Source organism: Loxodonta africana, chromosome 6 (assembly GCF_030014295.1).
Source record: "Loxodonta africana isolate mLoxAfr1 chromosome 6, mLoxAfr1.hap2, whole genome shotgun sequence".
Lineage (NCBI taxonomy): Eukaryota > Metazoa > Chordata > Mammalia > Proboscidea > Elephantidae > Loxodonta > Loxodonta africana.
The window spans coordinates 63,408,344-63,427,528 of record NC_087347.1 but is presented as its reverse complement, the minus strand read 5'-3'; the positions used below and the strand labels follow the sequence as shown (position 1 = coordinate 63,427,528).

The 19,185-nt window shown below is 36.1% G+C and overlaps 1 protein-coding gene across 2 annotated transcripts in view; it reads left to right on the top strand.

Moving 5' to 3' along the window:
• The window catches only part of NUP35 (nucleoporin 35), a 34,754-nt gene that overhangs the window by 9,084 nt on the left and 6,485 nt on the right, over positions 1 to 19,185 (top strand). For both annotated transcript variants that reach the window (XM_064286918.1, XM_064286919.1), the window contains exons 4-7: positions 64 to 124; positions 15,647 to 15,788; positions 17,927 to 17,996; positions 19,001 to 19,129. In XM_064286918.1, the coding sequence (XP_064142988.1) occupies positions 64 to 124; positions 15,647 to 15,788; positions 17,927 to 17,996; positions 19,001 to 19,129 (402 nt within the window). The remainder of the gene's footprint in view (positions 1 to 63; positions 125 to 15,646; positions 15,789 to 17,926; positions 17,997 to 19,000; positions 19,130 to 19,185) is intronic.

The following is a 19,185-nucleotide window of genomic DNA, read 5'->3' as shown; positions in this document are numbered from 1 at the left end:
GTTTATGTTATGGTTAGAACTTTGCATTTTTTACCATTAATACTTTCTTCTATTTTCGTGTAGACAAACATTTCAGTACTGCAGAGTCCTCTTGTTGGAGTTACCACAGCTACTCCTGGAACAGGTAAGCAACTCCTCTTAACACCAAAAGACTATTCTTTACCCTTTGAATGGACATAATATAAGCCCTTTGTTATATTGCCAAAACTTTTCTCTTTTAGTCCAGATTTTGGGACTTTTCTCAAATGTCAGTAACTTCCTTCAGAAAGGAAAATACTCTGTATATTGAAGCTGTGCTGAGTATATAGATAAGATGTGATATTCTACTCAAAGTGTTAAGAATTTGAAAAAGTAGATGTACTTAATTAGATGTTTGAAGTGTCTTCTGAGTTATTTAAAATTGTGTAATTAAAAAAAGTTGCGATTAGGAAGAAAAGGACTCCTTGGGAGACTGAATAATAAAGGTATTTTAAGAGATATTAATATATATCTCTGTATCTTAATGTCATTGACTATGAACAGCCACAGATTGTATCTAGCGTTTCCTTAAGATTAATGATATTTTTATCATCATCAGCATCATTAGCGCAACAGTTGTTACATCTCAGTCTTTGTTTACTAGTGCTGCTGTAACAGAAATAGCAGAAATAGATGATTTTAAAGAAAAGGAATTTATTTTCTCACAGTTTAGTAGGCTAGAAGTCAGAATTCAGGGCACCACTACAGGGAAAGGCTCTTTTTCTGTCGTCTCTGGGGAAGGATCCCTGTCGTAACTTCTGCAGCACTGGTGTTCCTCAGTTCCTTGTCGATCTGTCTTCCCCACGTGGATGCTTGCTTGCTTCTGGGTCTAATCAGCTCTTTTTGTAACACGAAAGTGATTGGGTTTAGGACATGCTCTATGCTGAAATGACCTCACTAATGTAACAAAACGCTATTCCCAAATGGGATTGCATCCACAGGTATAGAGGTAGAATTCCAACAGGTATCCTTGTATATACTAACCGTATGTATTTATAATCCCATTGAATGTTCATCGAGCATCTAACCATGCACTAGGCCCTAGGAAACAGCAAGCAAAATAGTTAATCCTTGCCTTTATGCAGTTTAAAAAACATTTAATAGAATTTACAGTTATGAGCAAAAAAAATAAATTTTTTAAAGCTTGTTAGAAGATAATGCTTTTTATAGAGAAAAAATTAAACCGGGAAGGGAGATGGGGATGGGGGCTTGCTGTTTTATACTAGTTTTTATTGCTGCTGTAAGGAATTTCCACAGACAGTACGATTTATTTTACAGTTTGTCAGGTCAAAAGTCCAAAATGGGTCTCACTGGGTTAAAGTCAAGGTATCAGAGGGGTTGCGTTCCTTTCTGGTGGCTCTAGAGGAGACTATATTTTCTTGGCTTTTTCTTCTAGAGGCTGTTCATATTCCTTGGCTTATGGCTCCCTTTCTGCATCTTCAAAACTAGCAGTTTTGCGTGTCTCTGATCATTCTCCCATAGCTACATCTCCCGAGGTCTCTTTTAAGGACCCTTGTGATCACATGGGGCTCGCCAGGATAATCTCCTTATTTTAAGGTCAGCTAGTTAAAAAAAAAAAAAAAAAAGAAACTGCCATCGAGTCGATTCGGACTCGCAGCGACCCTATAGGACAGACAAGAACTGCCCCCATAGGGTTTTCAAGGAGCACCTGTGCTGTGCCTGGACTTCCGACTACAGAAACTGTGAGAAATAAATGTGTTGTTTTAAGCCACTAAATTTATGGTAATCTGTTATGCAGTAATAGAAAAGTAATACTGATTTTGATACGAGAAGTGGGCACTGAAACAAATACCGAAAAAAATGTGGAAGAGGTTTTGAAATCAAGCAGTGGGAGAGGGCTAGAAGAATTTTGAGGCACATGATGAAGAAAGCCTAAATTGCCTTGAACAGGCTGTTAGAAATCTGGACTTTAAGGACACTGCCAGTGAGAGCTCACAAAAAAAAAAACTACTTGAAAAAATCTGAACCTGGATGATGCTCGTAGTTGTATCTTGCTTTTGTAATCTATTCTGAAAATTTTTACATTTAAACTGCCATGTTTAGTCCATTTACATTTTATATAATTGTTAATTTGGTTAGTTTAAATGTATTACCACATTTTTAGCAAACAACAGGTGTTATATGTTTTTTTGCCAACTGTGCCCTCCCCCCGTCTAGAATAATCAGGATCATCTCCCTATTTTAAAGTCAGTTGATAAGTAACCTTAATTCCATCTGCAGAGTTCCTTCACAATAATACCTGAACGTGTGTGATTTAATTACCAGAGGACAGAAATGGGGGGAGGGGGGGTCGTCTTTAGACTATATATACCAAACCAAAAAACCCAGTGCTGCCGAGTTGATTCTGACTCATAGCGACCCTATAGGACAGAGTAGAACTGCCCGATAGAGTTTGCAAGGAGCACCTGGCGGATTTAAACTGCTGACCTCTTGGTTAGCAGCTATAGCACTTAACCACTACGCCACTAGGGTTTCCTAGAGTATATATATCATAGTGAAAAATCTAGGATGTCATGTCATTCTTCCAGCTACGTGCGTACTTGGAGTGGAGTGTCCCAGTGGAATTAGAACGGCTCTTAACCAACACTAAACTGAGTAGACTCCCACAACAAATAGGTAGATGGTAATGCTTTGTCACACACACAGTCGTGAATAATAATTCAGTTGTTTATTTGATTCAAGTAAGTTATCAGACAGACATTGAAAATGCAGAAACACGTCACGTTAAGGGACGTAGTTCATGCTTTCAGGGGTCTCGTAGTTGACTGAAAAGTACAAATTACAATTTTATTATCAGGTAGAAGAACACAGGATTAAAGTTAAACATCACATGCTAAGTTTTTTTTTCCTACTGCAGTAATTTCTACAAGGTTCTTGTAAGAGTAGAAATCATATGAAAATATAAGAACTATAGTAGGAAAAATACACCTAGCATAAGTTGGCCACTGGGAGCCGCTGCTGCTTCTACTTTGAGTTTAAGGAATTTACATGAGAAAGTCTTAATGGAACAGAAGTTAAAAAAAAAAAAAAGTATTTTAAAAAAGTGAGGTGGGCGTTGGGACCTATCATGACTAGCTAATAATAAGCAAGAAATGGAAGAAGGGGATTGATTTGAGAAAATTGAGGGGGGAAAACCTAGATGTTTCGCTTAGAGCTATTGTTTTTTTAGCTACTATATTTAGTATTAAATAAATGAAAATTTCTTGAATAATTTGTAAATTTTCTGAGATTGGCAAGCTTTATAAAGAGATGTCATTGGATGGCATCAGTACTATTTTATGCGAAAGTCTGTGCACAATAAGGAGTTGATTTTTTTTGTTCATTTTGTTTGTTTTTATTTCTGTAACTGAAATTGAGATCATGTCTAGAATCTTATTTCTGGAACAGGAAAACCTTGTGCATATGGCAAAGTGGGAAATCTGCATTAAGCAGTTTCAGAAACTCTTTTCAACCATGGTGTATTATTGTCTCTGGTAAAGAATGTTGAATATTTTTGGCCTATTTTTCCCCATCTGCACCCCTCAGTTTTCTTCCGTTACTATTTAAACTTTTCTCTGTTTTTCCCTTCTTTTTATATTTTCCTTAGTTTTCTCCTGAGACCTTGTCATTTATCTGTCAACTCTCTTCTCCAATGTTAGACCACTTGTATCTAATGAAATTGAATCCCTATTTTTGTTAGCATATTGTTAACAGGATAAGTGTGATCTTTAGATTATAATGCTTTTTGGCTGCCTTTGTTGATGATGCGAGGGAGCTCAGGATTCTGATATTGTCCCAGAAAGAGGGGAAAGAAGAACTAATTTGTCTGTGAGTGACCTTTTTTAACCTGACATTTTTTTTCTCTGTTTTGGGCTAGCTGCTCCTTGTATGTGCCTGTATAAAGCTGTCTATGTTTGGCTCATTTCTTTCTCCATTACTGGACTGTGAACTCCTTTAGAACAAAGATGAGATTCTTTCTATATCTGTAGTGTTTACCTGTTACAGAGCAAGGCACAAAGGAACCCCGGTAAATGCTTGTTTACTGAATAGATTGGTGGATATAAACTGTGGTGGATTGAATGGTGGCCCCCAAAGAGATATGTCCATGCCATAATCCTCGGAACCTGTGAATATTACCTTATATGGCAAAAGAGTAAATATTGCCTCATATGGCAAAAAATGACTAAGGATTTTGAGAGGAGGAGTTATCCTGGACTGTTTGGTAGGCCCTAAATTCAATGACAAGTGTCCTTATAAGAGAGAGAGATGGAGGAAAGTTTGACATAGAAGAAGAGGAGAGACACACAGAGGAGAAGGTGATGTAAAGATGGAGGCAGAGCTTGAAGTGGTAACAGCCACAAGCCAAGGAATGTCAAGGCGTGCGAGCCACCAGAATCTGGAACAGGTAAGGAATGGATTCTGCTCTAGAAACTTCAGAGAGAGTGTAGCCCTGCCAATGCTTTATTTCAGACTTCCGGCCCTGAATTTGGACTGTGAGAGAATAAATTCTGTTACTGTAAACCACCCAGGTTGTGGTAATTTGTTACAGCAGCCAATAGAAACTAATACCTAAGTGGGTAGTGCCTCAAGGCAATGACTTCCTGACACCAATATCTATGATTCAAACAAGAGGATTGGAATATTTGTATCCAATTTGGGAAGCCATGGTTTTCCTTTAACACTGAGTAAACACTAACCTAATTGTAGACAGTATTTGTTTCTTACTACTGCTATAGCAAATTACCACAAATTGGTGGTTTAAAACAACATAAATTTATTGTCTTACAATTCATGAAGTCAGGTGTCCAAAAAGAGTCTCACCGGATTCAAATCAAGGTGTCTGCACAGCTGTGTTCTTTTTTGGAGGCTCTAGGGGAGAATCAGTTTTCTTGTATTGTCATTAGCTTGTGGCTGCCTTCAAAGCCGGTTGATTCTTTTTCATGTTGCATCACTCTTCCTTTCTCTTCCCCATTTAAGAACCCTTGTGATTACAGTGGGCCCACTGGGATACTCCAGAGTAGTCCTATCAGCTGATTAGCAACCTTAATTCCATCTGTAACCTTAATTCCCTTTTGCCATGTAATGTAACATATTCACAGGTTCCAGGGATTAGGAAGTGGACATTTTTGGGGGACTACTTTTCTGTATACCACATAGACTGTAAAAAAAATTCAGTCTCCAACTATGTATTTAATTTCATGCCAGACTAGTCATGGTACCATTATGTGGTCTCGAGGTTATGGTGGGTGAATTTAATTTTTAAAATTTTCTTTTATATTTTAGTCTAAATAAATACAGATAGTTTTAAAAAATGAAATAATGTTGAATGCTTATAATGAAGTGCAGCAGCCTTTAACCTTATTTCTGTATTAACTGCTATTCTTGTTCTTCAAAATTGACTACTCCAGATTTTAGAGCTATTTGCTTTTGTAATTTACCTCCATGTTTCTAAATGATACTCTGAATTAGTTTTCTGTTGCTACTGTAACAAACTACCGCAAAATTATTGGCTTACACGCATTTATTCTCTTACAGTTCTGGGGGTTAGAAGTCTAAAATCAGTTTCACTGAGTTGAAGTCAAGAGCTGGTTCCTTCTGGAGGCTCCGAGCAGGGGAATCCATTTCCTTGCCTCTTTTAGCTTCTAGCAACCGTTTGTATTCTTTGACTTGTGGCCCCTTCCTGCATTTTGAGAATGCTTAACTCCAGTCTCTGCTTCCATCATCACATTGCCTTCTTTCTGTAGTAAAATCTCCCTCTGCTTTCCTCTCATTAGGGTACTTGTGATTACATTCGGTCCCACCTGGATAATCCAGGAGCCCTGGTAGTACAGTAGTTAAGAACTACAGATGCTAACTGAAAGGTCGGCAGTTCGAATCTACCAGCTGCTCATTGGAAACCCTTTATGGGGCAGGTCTACTCTGTCCCGTAGGGTTGCTATGAGTCAGAATTGACTCAAGGGCAGTGGGTCGGGCTTGGTTTTGGTTTTGGATAATCTAGGATAATATCCCCATCTCAAGATTCTTCATCATAGCTGTATAGTCCCTTTTGCTATATAAGGTAAAATTCACAGGCTCCAAGGACTATGATGTGGGCACTTTGGGGGGAGTAGTATTCAGCCTAACACATGATTATATTGCTAATTCTTATTTTTAATTTTGTAGTATTTCTTTTAGGATAATTGAAGATGATTTCTCTCGCCTCCTGTTATCTGGGTTCAATTATATAAAATTTATTCTTTCGTCAATGTTTATATTATCTTGACTGTATATACGGTTCAATTATGAACTAGTAGTAAATTATGATTTATCTTTTCTTGTAAAACTTTTGACTTTTCTGTAATTATTATCTCACTTTTGCCATTTGCTTAATTTTCTGTATGCCTTTTGCTCCCTTTTTTTAAACAGACATTCTGCTTCTGTGATACCGATCTATCTTTTCATAAACATTCAAACACAATTCTAAACACTTTTCTTTGTTTTAAACTGAAAACATCTCTCTCTCAGCCTCTGTCTTGATTGATACCTCTTTCAGCATGGTGTGTAGCTGTCATCCTAAGACTTGTTTTAGCAAGTTCCTAGTGTTGAACTCTTCTAGGTGGCATGTTGTCTTCTTGGTTTATTTCCTCATTTTGGTGAGCAACATATTAAGTACTTTCTAAGAAAGGTTGTATGGGATGTTAAGTTTAAGACCTCATGTCTGAAAATGCCTTTTTTTTTTTTTTCGTTTTCAAATTCGATAATTTGGCTGAGTATAGTGTTTTAAGTTGGGAGTCATTTTCCCTTGGAATGTTGGAGGCATCATTCTACTGTCTTCTGGCTTTCACTGTTCTGTGAATGTCATTTGCAGTGATGATTCCTGAATCTTTGTATGTAGTCTGTTTTGGAAAAAAATGTAAGATTTCTCTATTGTTGGTGTTCTCAATTCCAGAAATACTCCTTGTTGGCAGATTTTTTATTTGTTTTGATGAGGAGTTGGTGGATCCTTTTCATTAAGACATGTATGTTTTTCAGTTCTGGGAAACTTCCCTTTATTATTTATTTGATAATTGCTTTCCCACTGTTTTTTCTTTTCCCTCTTTCTGCAATTCCTACTGTTTGGATGTGGGATCCACTGCAGAAATCTCCAATTTTTTAAAACTTTTCCCCCTTCAGGCTGTCTTTCATATTTGTAGTCTAATTTTTGAGAGCTTTCCTCAATCTCAATTTCTGAGTCTTGTATAATATTTTCTATTTTGCCTAGCATTTTAATTTTCAAGAGCTTTTTTCTCTGAATGTACTTTAAAAAATAATATCCTATTCTTGTTTTATGGGTAAAACATTACTGACGTTAACGGTGGTCTTTATTTTCCTGCTCATATTGTCTGTTGCCTCCCAGTTCCTCTTACATTTTCTGTCCGTCTCCCTTCTGTCTTTCTCTTTGAAGTCATACATATTTAATGAATCACCAAAAAGCTACTTGGAATGTGTATATGTGTGTGTGTGTGTACGGTTCAATATTTGTGGAGAAAGGCCGGTTTGTCTCTTACTGGACTTTACTGTGTGGGGATTGGACAATGAGCTTGCTTTTGTTGGGAGAATCTTTAATTATTTTTTAAAAACAATATGTTTTCCATGAAAGTCTACAAGCAAATGAGCTTCTCATTTAATAATTTCTACACAGATTGTTCAGTGACATTGGTTGCATTTTTCACAATGTGTCACCATTCGTATTATATCCATTTTGATTATTCTGTTTCCAGTAATCTAGTTTCCCTGCTTCCTTACCTTCTTATCTTTGCTTTAGAGTAAGTAACTGTTGACCAGTTGGTCTCATGTAGATGAATTTTTAAAGGAGTTCAGTAGCGAAAAGGAGGAATTGGTTCAAGGTTTAAAGAGTATCTCAGTGTGTATCTCAGTGTGATAGCCCTGGGGAGTCCTCTAGTCTCAACCTGTCCAGTAAGTCTGAACTTCTTAAGAATTTGAGTTCTTTTCCACATTTTTCTCCCATTCTGTCAGGATCCATCTATTGTGGCCCTGATTAGAATGTTCGGTAGAGGTAGCCAGGTACCATCTAGTTCTTAGATGAGGCTGTGGTTCATGTAGACTATTAGTCCTGTTGACTATTAGTCCATATAGTTTCTTCTCTGAGTCTTTGGCTTCCTCCTTTCTCTTTTGCTCCGAATGAGTAGGGACCAATAGTTGTATCTTGGGTTGCCACTTGCAAGCTTTTAAGATGCCAGACACTGCTCACTAAACTAGAATGTAGAACATAAACTTTATGGGTTATAGTATGTCTGTTGATGGAGTTGTTCCATGAGACTATGGTCCTTAGTCTTCAAACTCAGAAAACCAATCCTGTGAGGTATTTGGTTATGTCTAAGAAGTATCCATAACTGTGCCCGCCATGGGCTTTATTATATATACAAATATATATGCACACATATGCATATATACATAAATGCTCACATACACACACACATACACACCCATACCTGTGCACATATATACATACACACATACACATGTAAGCACACACATATTTTTTTGGTTGTTATTGGTGCAAAATTATATATATCATAGAATTTACCTAAAATTTTTTTCTCGTGTACTTTTTAGTGACATTTTTTCTTGTATACTTTCTAGTAACATCATTTACTTGGTCAGGCTGTGCACACTTTACCCACATTTGATGTTACCTTTTCCATCACCAAAAATAATAAGTATCTACTATCTAGAGAGTGATTTCACTTCTCCCCTCACCCGTCTCTGGTAACCACCTGTGAATGTTGGTTTCTGTATGGATACCCATTCTTTTTTTTCATAAAAACGAGACCATTATTTGTCCTTTTGTGATTGACTTGTTTCACTCAGCATAATGTCTTCCAGATTCATTCATGTTATGTTTTAAAGACTCATCATTATTCTTTATGGGTGCTTAGTATTCCATTGTGTGTATATCACCTTTGTTTATCCATTCATTTGTTAATGTGTACTTAGGGTGTTTCCATCTTTTTGCTATTGTGAATAGTGCTGCACTGATCATGAACATGTCTGTTCATGTCTCTTCTATTAGATCTCTAGGGTATACACCTGGGAGTGGGATTGCTGAATCATAAGGTAGTTCTAGTTTTAGTTTTTTTAAGGAAGCATCATACTGTTTTCCATAGTGGTTATACCACTTTATAATCACACCACCAGTGGATAAGGGTTCCAGTGTCCCTACATCCTTGCCATTATTTGTTTTCTGTTTTTTTTAATCAGTGCCATTTTAGCAGGGGTGAATTGGCATCTCATTGTAGTTTTGATTTGCATGTCTCTGATGGCTAATGGGAAACCATGGTGGTGTAATGGTTAAGTGCTACAGCTGCTAACCAAGAGGTCAGCAGTTCCAGTCCACCAGGTGTTCCTTGGAAACTCTATGGGGCGGTTCTACTCTGTCCTATAGGGTCACTATGAGTCAGAATTGACTTGACAGCAGTGGGTTTGGTTTTTGGTGAATGGCTAATGATCACAAGTATCTTTTAATGTGTTTGTTGGCCAGTTGAATGTCGTCTTTGGTCAAGTGTCTGTTCATGTATTTTGCCTATTTTTTAATTGAGTTGTTTGTGGGGCAAATCTTGAATTTTTAGGTTTTTCTAAAGAAGAATCCTTTAATACACAGCTTTAGTGTCTAAGCTGATGTTCTTTGTATATGAAGGGAAAGTCTCCATTTCAATATGTAGATTTTCATGTATTCAGTTCCCTTACCAGTGCTGTCTGTTGTGACTGGATTCATGAGCCTTGACCTTTCAGGTTCCTTTTCTTCAGAGACTAGATTCTTGATCTCTTGGGGACAAAGTAGGAAAGTGATAGTTACCTGGTGGCCTAGAATGAAGAGAGGCCTAAGATGGAATCCCTTATTGTACGTATTTTAAATTAGTTCTCCTTGATTACAACCAGGAGCCTCTGTCTCACCTTTCACAGTATCTGTGAAACCATAAACTTTCTATAGTGACTGTCATTAGGTGTTCTAGGAAGGATTAGAGATGAACACAGTGTTCAGTTTACCACGTTTGATTGGGTGTTGTTGTATCCATTGTTCATTGTGCTTTCTGGGCTACTTGTTTCATGGTAAAAAGGTAACATAACACCAACAGGAACTTCTGTATACCAAATTTCATTTGCCGTGTGTCCGTTTTAAGTTTACCATTCTTTCTGGCTCTTTTGATTAGTGGTCTATTTTGAAATAATCGAATCTGTTGTTTAATTGAAGATGTTTTCATAAAGAGTAATAAGGTCTTTTACCCTTAATTTTAGTCTGATTTTATGAAGAGTGTTTGAATAGTGATTTATCAAGGTAGACACATTATAGTCCAATTTGATGTGGTTTGATAGGCTCGCTTTATTTTCAGCTTATGAAGCATAGCATGTGGGTACCAGAAGTCTGATTGAAAGGAAGTAAAATCAGTGGAGCAATTAAACATTAACAAGGTGGGGGGCAATTATGATAAAGTTATGTAAATAGTTTTAGATTATGTATAAGTAATTATATTTTTCAGAGTAGTTGACAGGGCAAAAATTAGATTGCTAATTCATTTGAGACTTATTTTTTGATTTGTTTTATCTTTAAAGGTCACAGTGGTTGTCCCAGTTTGAGCCTTTATTTAATTTCTCGCTTGAAGGTTATTACGTGATACAGCATAACTAAATTGTACCTTCTTAATGGTAATATAGAATATAAAAATTTTTAGTTGGCTTCAGATTTTATAATAAAATAATTTTTACTGTCTTTGGTGCGTTAAAGGCATGGCTTTGTAGTAAGAATGATTTTAAGAGTGTTTGTATAAATGTGTGTTTCTTCTTCTCTCATAAAGGCATAGTTGATGAGTTACTTTCCAGTTTAGATATAATTTTAAAACATACAGCACTTTTAATGGTAATATAGAATATGAAAATTTTTAGTTGGCTTCAGGTTTTATAATAAAATAATTTTTACTGTCTTTGGTGTGTTAAAGGCATGGCTTTGTAGTAAGAATGATTTTAAGAGTGTTTGTATAAATGTGTTTCTGCTTCTCTCATAAAGGCATAGTTGATGAGTTACCTTCCAGTTTAGACATAATTTTAAAACATATAGCACTTGTCAAAGTAGGATGTTGGACTTTAAATTGGCCTTATTTTAGAAATAGTTGAACCTATTAAATACATTGGAATGCATGGTGACCCAAATCATTCAGCACGTGACTGCTAGCTGAAAGAGGTTGGTGGTTCAAACCTACCAAGAGGTGCCTTGGAAGACAGGCCTGGCAGTTTGCTTCCAAAAGGTCACATCCTTGAAAACCATATGGAGCAGCTCTACTCTGCATTTGTGGGGATGCTGTGAGTCGAAATCAACTAACAACAATTAAATGTATCTGTGAAACCCTATGGGGCAGTTCTACTCTGTCCTGTAGGGTCACTATGAGTTGAAATTGACAGCAATGATTTTTTTTTTTTTTTTTTTGTAGTGATGGGGAGCCCTGGTGGCACAGTGATTAAGAGCTTGCTGCTAACCAAAAGGTTGGCAATTCGAATCCACCAGCCACTCCTTGGAAACCCTTATGGGACAGTTCTGCTCTGTCCTGTAGGGTTGCAATGAGTTGGAATCGACTCAGTGGCAATGGATACACGTGGTGATGGAGAAAAAGAATAATTGTTAAATGTATTATAGCATGTCTGTATTTTGGCATGCTTTTAAATTATCTACTTTGTATTGTCAATTTTATTTTTATTAAGCATAAACACAATTTTAAAAGCCAAAAGTTCCATAAAACATAATAATAATGAAAAAGAGATTAAATAATAAAAGTCAGATACTTCTGTAAGACATACAGAGCAATCCCAGATCTATTCCATACCATGCAGAGGCAACTGCTCTTGATTGTTTTAGGTCTATCTTCTGATATTTATCACTGTATTCTTCAGTATCAGGTTTCATTTGCTTTTTATGATTGTGTGTATGCATTTCTTGCTTTCTTCCATATATAAATTGGAGATGATTATTTCTATCTTGTAAAATTGCTTGTAGGATTAAATATGAATACAAGTAAAGTATCTGGAATAGCACCTTTTACATAGTATAAGAGCTCTGTACATGCTGGCCATCGTCATCAATATTGTCCTCCCTTCTCCTCCTGTTTTTTTTTTTTTTTTTCTTCCTATTATGTATTTGAGAAGTGAGGTTCAATTACTCCCTCTAGTTCTGACAGTAAGTAATAGAATTGCAGTATGAACTGACTGCCTACTGCATGATGCTCTCTACCACAGTAAGTGGCCCAGGGTGAGCAACACTAATCTTCTCTCTGGTTCTGGGCTTCTAACTATATTTCACATTGCCTTCCAAAAAGCAAGATACACTACTTTTTTTGCCTATACATTAAAGATATTTTTGCTATTCTTTGTAATTTAGTAGCAGTTAGAATATGAAGAACTAGAATAAAATAATCTCCCAAAATAATTTTTGGGGGACTGTTTAGGCTAGTTTTTTTTGTGACTTACTTTGACATTTTGAGAATTGTAACAAAACATTAACAGTAACTTCAGTCTCCAGTCTTTATTTGTGGTGGGTTAACTGTGTCACTGTAATGTCAGTTTGTCTGTTCATTGCATTTGGCTTGTTAAGAAAGCTTCTCTTTCTATGACTTTGAGGAAGTCATTCTGTATTCACGAATAGAAAATTGAAACTCAGTAGGTAACCCTTTTTATATTTCAGCTTTGGATTTGAATAAATGGCTTTATTATTTATTTCCTAATAGACTTGGTTCCTGTAATTCTTCCTGTTAGTTAGGCATTTATGAGGCATATAGAAAGTACTTGAGACAAGATCAGCATTTACCAAAACGTGTGTTTTACAAGATAAAAGTAAGTATAGGAAATTTTGAGTTAAATGGAGTTACACGTATTTTTTAATTAGATTACCTCTAAGAGTTTTTAATATGCTAATATGCATTGTAAATCTCTCTTAAGGACAGTGGGAAGCTTTTTCTCTCTCCCTCTCTCTCTAGAGAATCTCTTATATCTGAAAACCTTAACTTTGAGAAATTCATTTGGCTATAAACACTTTCGAATGACTTAGAGTGATTTTTCAGCTCAATGGGGATTTGGGACAAATGACAAGGCAGCATATAGTTAGAATGTATGGAGCAGAGAGCCTTCAGAAAATCAGTTAGTAAAAACGGAGTGTGAATCATTTGTAAGGCCTTGTTGAGAAGTGATTCTCAAACTTCTTCGTTTCAGGGTTTCCCCTTTACACTTTTAAAAATTGAAGACTAAAGAACTTTTGTCATATGGATTATAACTCCTTGCCGTTGAGTCGATTCTGACTCATGGCAACCCTATAGGACAGAGTAGAGTTGCCCCATATGTTTCCAGAGTGTGGCTGGTGGATTCGAACTGCTGACCTTTTGGTTAGCAGCCAGATCCTTTAACCACTGTGCCACCAGGGCTTATGGCTATTGATATTTACTGCTTTAGAAATTAAAACTTAGAAAATTTGCAGGTGTTTAATTAGTGAATGAAAATACAACCTTTTTTGTAAATGAAAAATAACTGTTTTCCATAAGAAAACATTTTTGTGAGAAGAGTAACATTGTTTTATGTTCTTCACATCTTATTAATGTCTGATTTAATAAAATACAGCTGAATTGTCATGTCTGCTTCCACATTCAGCCTGAATAGATTGAATCACATCAAGTAGTCTCTGGAAAGTCCACTGTATATTCATGAGAAAATGAAAGTGAAAAAGGCAGATATTGTTATGAACATAATTTTGACCTGGCTGATCCCATGAGAGGGTCTTGAGTATCTAGGAGTCTCCGGACTACACCAGCCACTGCTGTGGTAAATAAAAGTGTTAAGTAGATCACTGCCTGAGAGCACATGCTTTGAATTCAGATTGCCTAGATTGGAATTACAGCTTTCCTTCTGGATACTATTTATCCTTGCCCTGTTTCCTGATTTGCTCAATGGAGCTACTGGTAGGACCTGTCTCATAGGGTTGTTAGGATTAAAGACAGTTACACATTCCAAGAGTGATATAATAATGAGTGCTTGAAACACTAGCTTTCATTACCATTTCACAATTTTAAGTCCTGTTACGCTACCCTTACTCAGAATTTTCCAAACTCGCTTGAGGTAAAAGCCAAAGTCTTTACAGAGGCTTCTGAGGGTTTTCTTCATGACCTGACATTTTGTTACCTCTCTGTGATAACATCTCTCATCTCTTAGTTGCTCTGACTTCAAATCCACCACCCTTGTGCAAACACTGCCTTTCTGCTACCATCTTCCCACATACCTCCAACAGCAGATATGTTCTTTCTTAGGCCTTTGCACTTGAACAGTTTTCTCTGCCTGATGTGCACTTCTGCAAATGCTGGCATGTTTTGCCCCAGCCTCCTTTGGGTTTCTTCTTTAATGGCACCTCAGTGAAATCTTTTTCCTTTTTAAAATTTAACCCCTTTGTATACATACATAAGGAACCCTGTGGTGCAGTGGTTAATTGCTCGGCTGCTAACTGAAAGATCAGCAGTTTGAACCCACAAGCTGCTTTGTGGGAGAAAGATATGACAGTCTGCTTCTGTAAAGAGCCTTGGAAACAGTATGGGGAATTCTACTCTGTCCTGTAGGGTTAGGGTCACTATGAGTTGGAATCAACTTGACAGCAAAGAGTAATACACGTGTATTCCTTATCCCTGTCTCCCGTGTCTGCTTCGTGATTATTTTTTTCTTATACCGTTTTCTAACATACTAAGTAGTTATTTTGCTCTCTTCCACTAGAATTTAAGTTCCATGAGGGATTTTTTTTTTTTTTTTTTTCTGACATGTTCACTGTTGCATCCTCAATACCTAGAATTGATGCTTGGTGCATATTTAAATGCTGAAAAAATATTTCTTGAATGAGTGAATCATTATTATTGCTATAAAGGTAAAAGAAAAATAGTCTCTCCTTCTGAGAAATGTAGTTTCAATGGGATAGCACCTCTGAAGATAAAATGAACATTAAAGTGTTTAGCAAGGCATGTTGGATACATAGTAAGCACTCATTAATTGGCTGATATTATTGAAGGAGAAGAAACAAAGAACAGGAACATTTTGGATAGAAATGACCTGAATAAAGGAAAACTGAAACCACATCTTAGGGGCTACAGTAGATACTGTTTAGAGGGTACTAGAAAAATAAGGTTGGCATCATATCGTGGAGGGCATTTGGATTCTGTGGGTGATGAGGAGTTATTGAAAATTTATTAGGCAAAGGTGCCATGATGAAAGTGGTAGATTTGGAAGATGATTCCAATAGAAACCTGTGAGGTTGACTGGAAGTAGTTCTGGCATAGGCTTAACCAGAAATTAATAAAACATTTAGTGAGTTTATGATAAGTAATTATAATACATTATATTAATAATTAATAATACAATAATAATAATTTTTCAGAATCATAAACTACTTATTAATGACTTCCTCACAGATTGTGTGGTAGTATGAGATTATTATTTGATCAGTTGTATATATTGGATTATTTATGTAATTGCCAAATTTTTCTACTGTATACTTTTTTCACTTGAAGCTAAGAGCTATGATTTAAAATAAACCAGGGTGCTTATATAGGTAACTAACTTACTAAATATACTAATGTAGGACAAAGTATGTTTAGCCCAGCAAATATTGGTCAACCACGAAAGACTACATTATCTCCTGCCCAGTTGGATCCTTTTTATACTCAAGGAGATTCTCTGACATCAGAAGATCACCTCGATGACACTTGGGTGACTGTGTTCGGGTAAGATTTCTGCATCGTTTACCTTTTTAAAAAAGTACTGCCCCAACATTTTATAATGAATATTACTAAACATACAGAAACATTGAAAGATGTGCACAGTAAACACCTACATACTCACCACCTAGATTCTCCAGATAAAGTTTGCTCCATTTGCTTTATCTCTCCATCTATTCATCTCTCTCTCTTTTTTTTTTTTTTGATACATTTCAAAGTTGCAGACATCAATACATACCACCCTGACATTTCAGTATGTATACCATTAACTAGGGTTCAATATTTGTTTATAGTTTTTCTTTATGTTTATCTCTTTCCAAATTATTTTCCCTTGAGCATAGTTGCTGGATGTTTGAGTAGGGTTACCCCTTTAGGACGTAGGGAGCTCCTTTATCTCTGGAGCCCTGAGGGTACAGTGGTTAAGAGCTATGGCTGCTAACCAAAAGGCTAGCACCAGCCTCTCCTGGGAAACTCTGTGGGACAGTTCTCCTCTGTCCTGTAGGGTTGCTGTGAGTTGGAATTGACTCAGTGGCAACAGGTTTGGTTTACCTCTTTCTAGTGGCTATTTCTCACTTCTAGTGGACTTACGCAGTTTTGAACTAAACAAATTGACCTTATCATAGGGTTGTTACTTTCTAGTCACCCAATATTGAATATTAACAAAATAATATTGAATATTAATAAAAACAGAGGATGACAGTTGTAGATGCACTTTGAATATATTTTTAGTTCCAAAAAATGTTTTCAGGTACTCTAGAGATCTATTGTACCGTACTTGATGGATGAGGACACTGAGTTATAGCCAGATAAAGTGATTTGTTCAGAGATTCACAACTAGTTACACTATATTGCATAAAGCTTATTTCTGAAAGTAATTTTCCATACTGATAGTGGACTTTACTATATTTTTTGTATAAAAAATATCACAAGAGCTCTTTGAAAGAAAAAAAAAACTATAAGTGTTTAGTGGATTTTATGTATTCATCTTATCTAAAATTTAATAACTCAAAAGGCATATAAGCAAATAAATAGTGAAAAGTCTCCCTCCCACCTTTGTTCCCAGCTATAATTTTTCTCCTTGCTAAGGCAATGATTGCTACTTGTTTTCTGTGTATCTTTCTAGAGAGATTCTCTGTGTTATTGATTCCACTTATGTAAAATTCAGGATCATTACATTCTCTTGTTCTCTAGAAAACCCACATTCAGCCTCATATCTGTACTAATTATGTTGGCTTTTTGATTTTTATTTTATGTTTAAATTTTTATATTCTCTCATGAAATGGCTGTATGTTTAAACTTGGATGCCCACTCCCAAGTCTGTTGTTCAGTCTCTGTGGTAATGGTGTCACTTTTAAGGTCACGTGAGTTGTCAGATAAATTACTTGAAGTATTTCTGCCAGTCCCTTTCTTCATTTTTAAATCGTACAACTTTCCCAATTATTTATTTTTTGGTGCTTCCATGTTTTAGTAGTCCTTTATATGAGTTTAATTGCAAGAACTGAAGCGCATTCTCTTCTAGGGGATAAAACATTTTCTTTTGATCATTTAACCCAAAGAACTCCTCCTGCAATCAAGTCAATTCTGACTCATAGTGACCCTGTAGGACACAGTAGAACTGCCCATAGGGTTTCCCAGGCTCTAAATCTTTACGGAAGCAAACTGCCATGTCTCTCTCCCACGTTTGATCATTTACAGGGAACTAAATTTCAGAGTTTTCAGGTGGTGCTCGGTGTATGAAGATATGACTATAATTTAAAGTTTTTTCTCTTTTAATAACCATAGCATAGTAATTATTTAAGATTGCGTATACACACGCACACCTGTAAAACTATGTACAGAACTGCAACTTCATGGTTCTTTCCTAAGGGCTGTAATAATGGCAGTGAAAGTGGAACTTTTACAGGTTTCAGAGATGGAACCTAGGGATGGAGAATAGCTGAATGAAAACTAATTTGACGTGTTCGCTTTTGGGTAGTTAACAGTGATAGATAACTAGCTAGAGGAAACAGGATGGTCAGGGGTCACCTCTTAATGTTCTGGACAGTTGCAGGGGAGTTTATCTTGAAACACTTGTAAGTATAGCAATTTGAATTTGTATTTATTGTGGAAGTTGATTGTTTTGTTTGGACAACTCTTTTTTTCAGGTTTCCTCAAGCATCTGCATCGTATATATTATTGCAATTTGCACAATATGGAAATATCTTAAAAAATGTGGTAAGGCTTAATTTTTATTCAATTTAGAAATTAGGCTGAGGAAAGATAAGCTGTGAATTAGGGAAACTTTGCTTCTGAATTTTTTTTTTTCCCAAATAGAAACGTTTAACATTTTTTTCCCTTTTTTTAAAGCATTGGTAGAATATATTCTTTGGAGTCTGGAAGGCTGCAAGTTGCATAATGTTTGGTAAAAATGGAATAACGACGCAAAATAAGGAAAAGAGTTGAGAGTTGCAGTATCACTTCCCCTTTTTTCTTAAACAATTCAGTCTCTTAAAAAAAAAGGTAGATTATACCAAATGTTATATTACTGTTTTCCGATTTGAGCTTGTTTTATTGGGGATAAAGGAAAAGGAGGAAGCTCCTCAGCTTACAGAGTTTTTTGGACTTTTTTTTTTTAACTTATGGAGCACTCTGAAAAAAGATTACCTTGGCATACTAGGCATAATAAGTTACAAATAAGAATACTCTATTAGTAGAGATTGATTAACTCTTAAACAAAATCATATTGATGAATACAGTTTAAAAAACCTTCATCGGAAGTGTTGATACGATCTTTTTACCAGAAACAATTGTTCTGAGAGTTATTTTATCTTCAGAGAATATTTGCCATGTGTTCTATATTTTAGAGAACTGATAGTTAGAAGGAGCCCTGGTGGTGCAGTGGCGAAGAGCTTGACTGCTATTCAAAAAGAGGTCAGCAGCTTGGATCTACCAGCTGCTTCTTGTAAACTCTTTGGGGCAATTCTACTTTGTCCTATAGGGTCACTATGAGTTGGAATTGACTGGACGGCATTGGGTTTGGTTTTTTTTGCGGGGGGATAGCTAGAAAGAGATTATTGAAACTGTATGGGAATTTCGTTGAACCCTACCTAATATACACCTTGTTATAGGATAGCAAATAAAAGGTAGAATTAGATTTATTGTCATATACTCCGATTTTCTAATGGAATTCATTATGTTTAAATTCTATGTATTGTAAGAGACAACTTCATTCTTTGCAGATGTCTAACACAGGAAATTGGATGCATATTCGTTATCAATCTAAACTACAGGCCCGGAAAGCTTTAAGTAAAGATGGCAGGATTTTTGGAGAGTCCATCATGATTGGTGTAAAACCATGTATAGATAAAGTAAGTAATTGCTGATGTAAGGGAAAGAGCTTAGCCTGTATGAAGAGCACTGACTC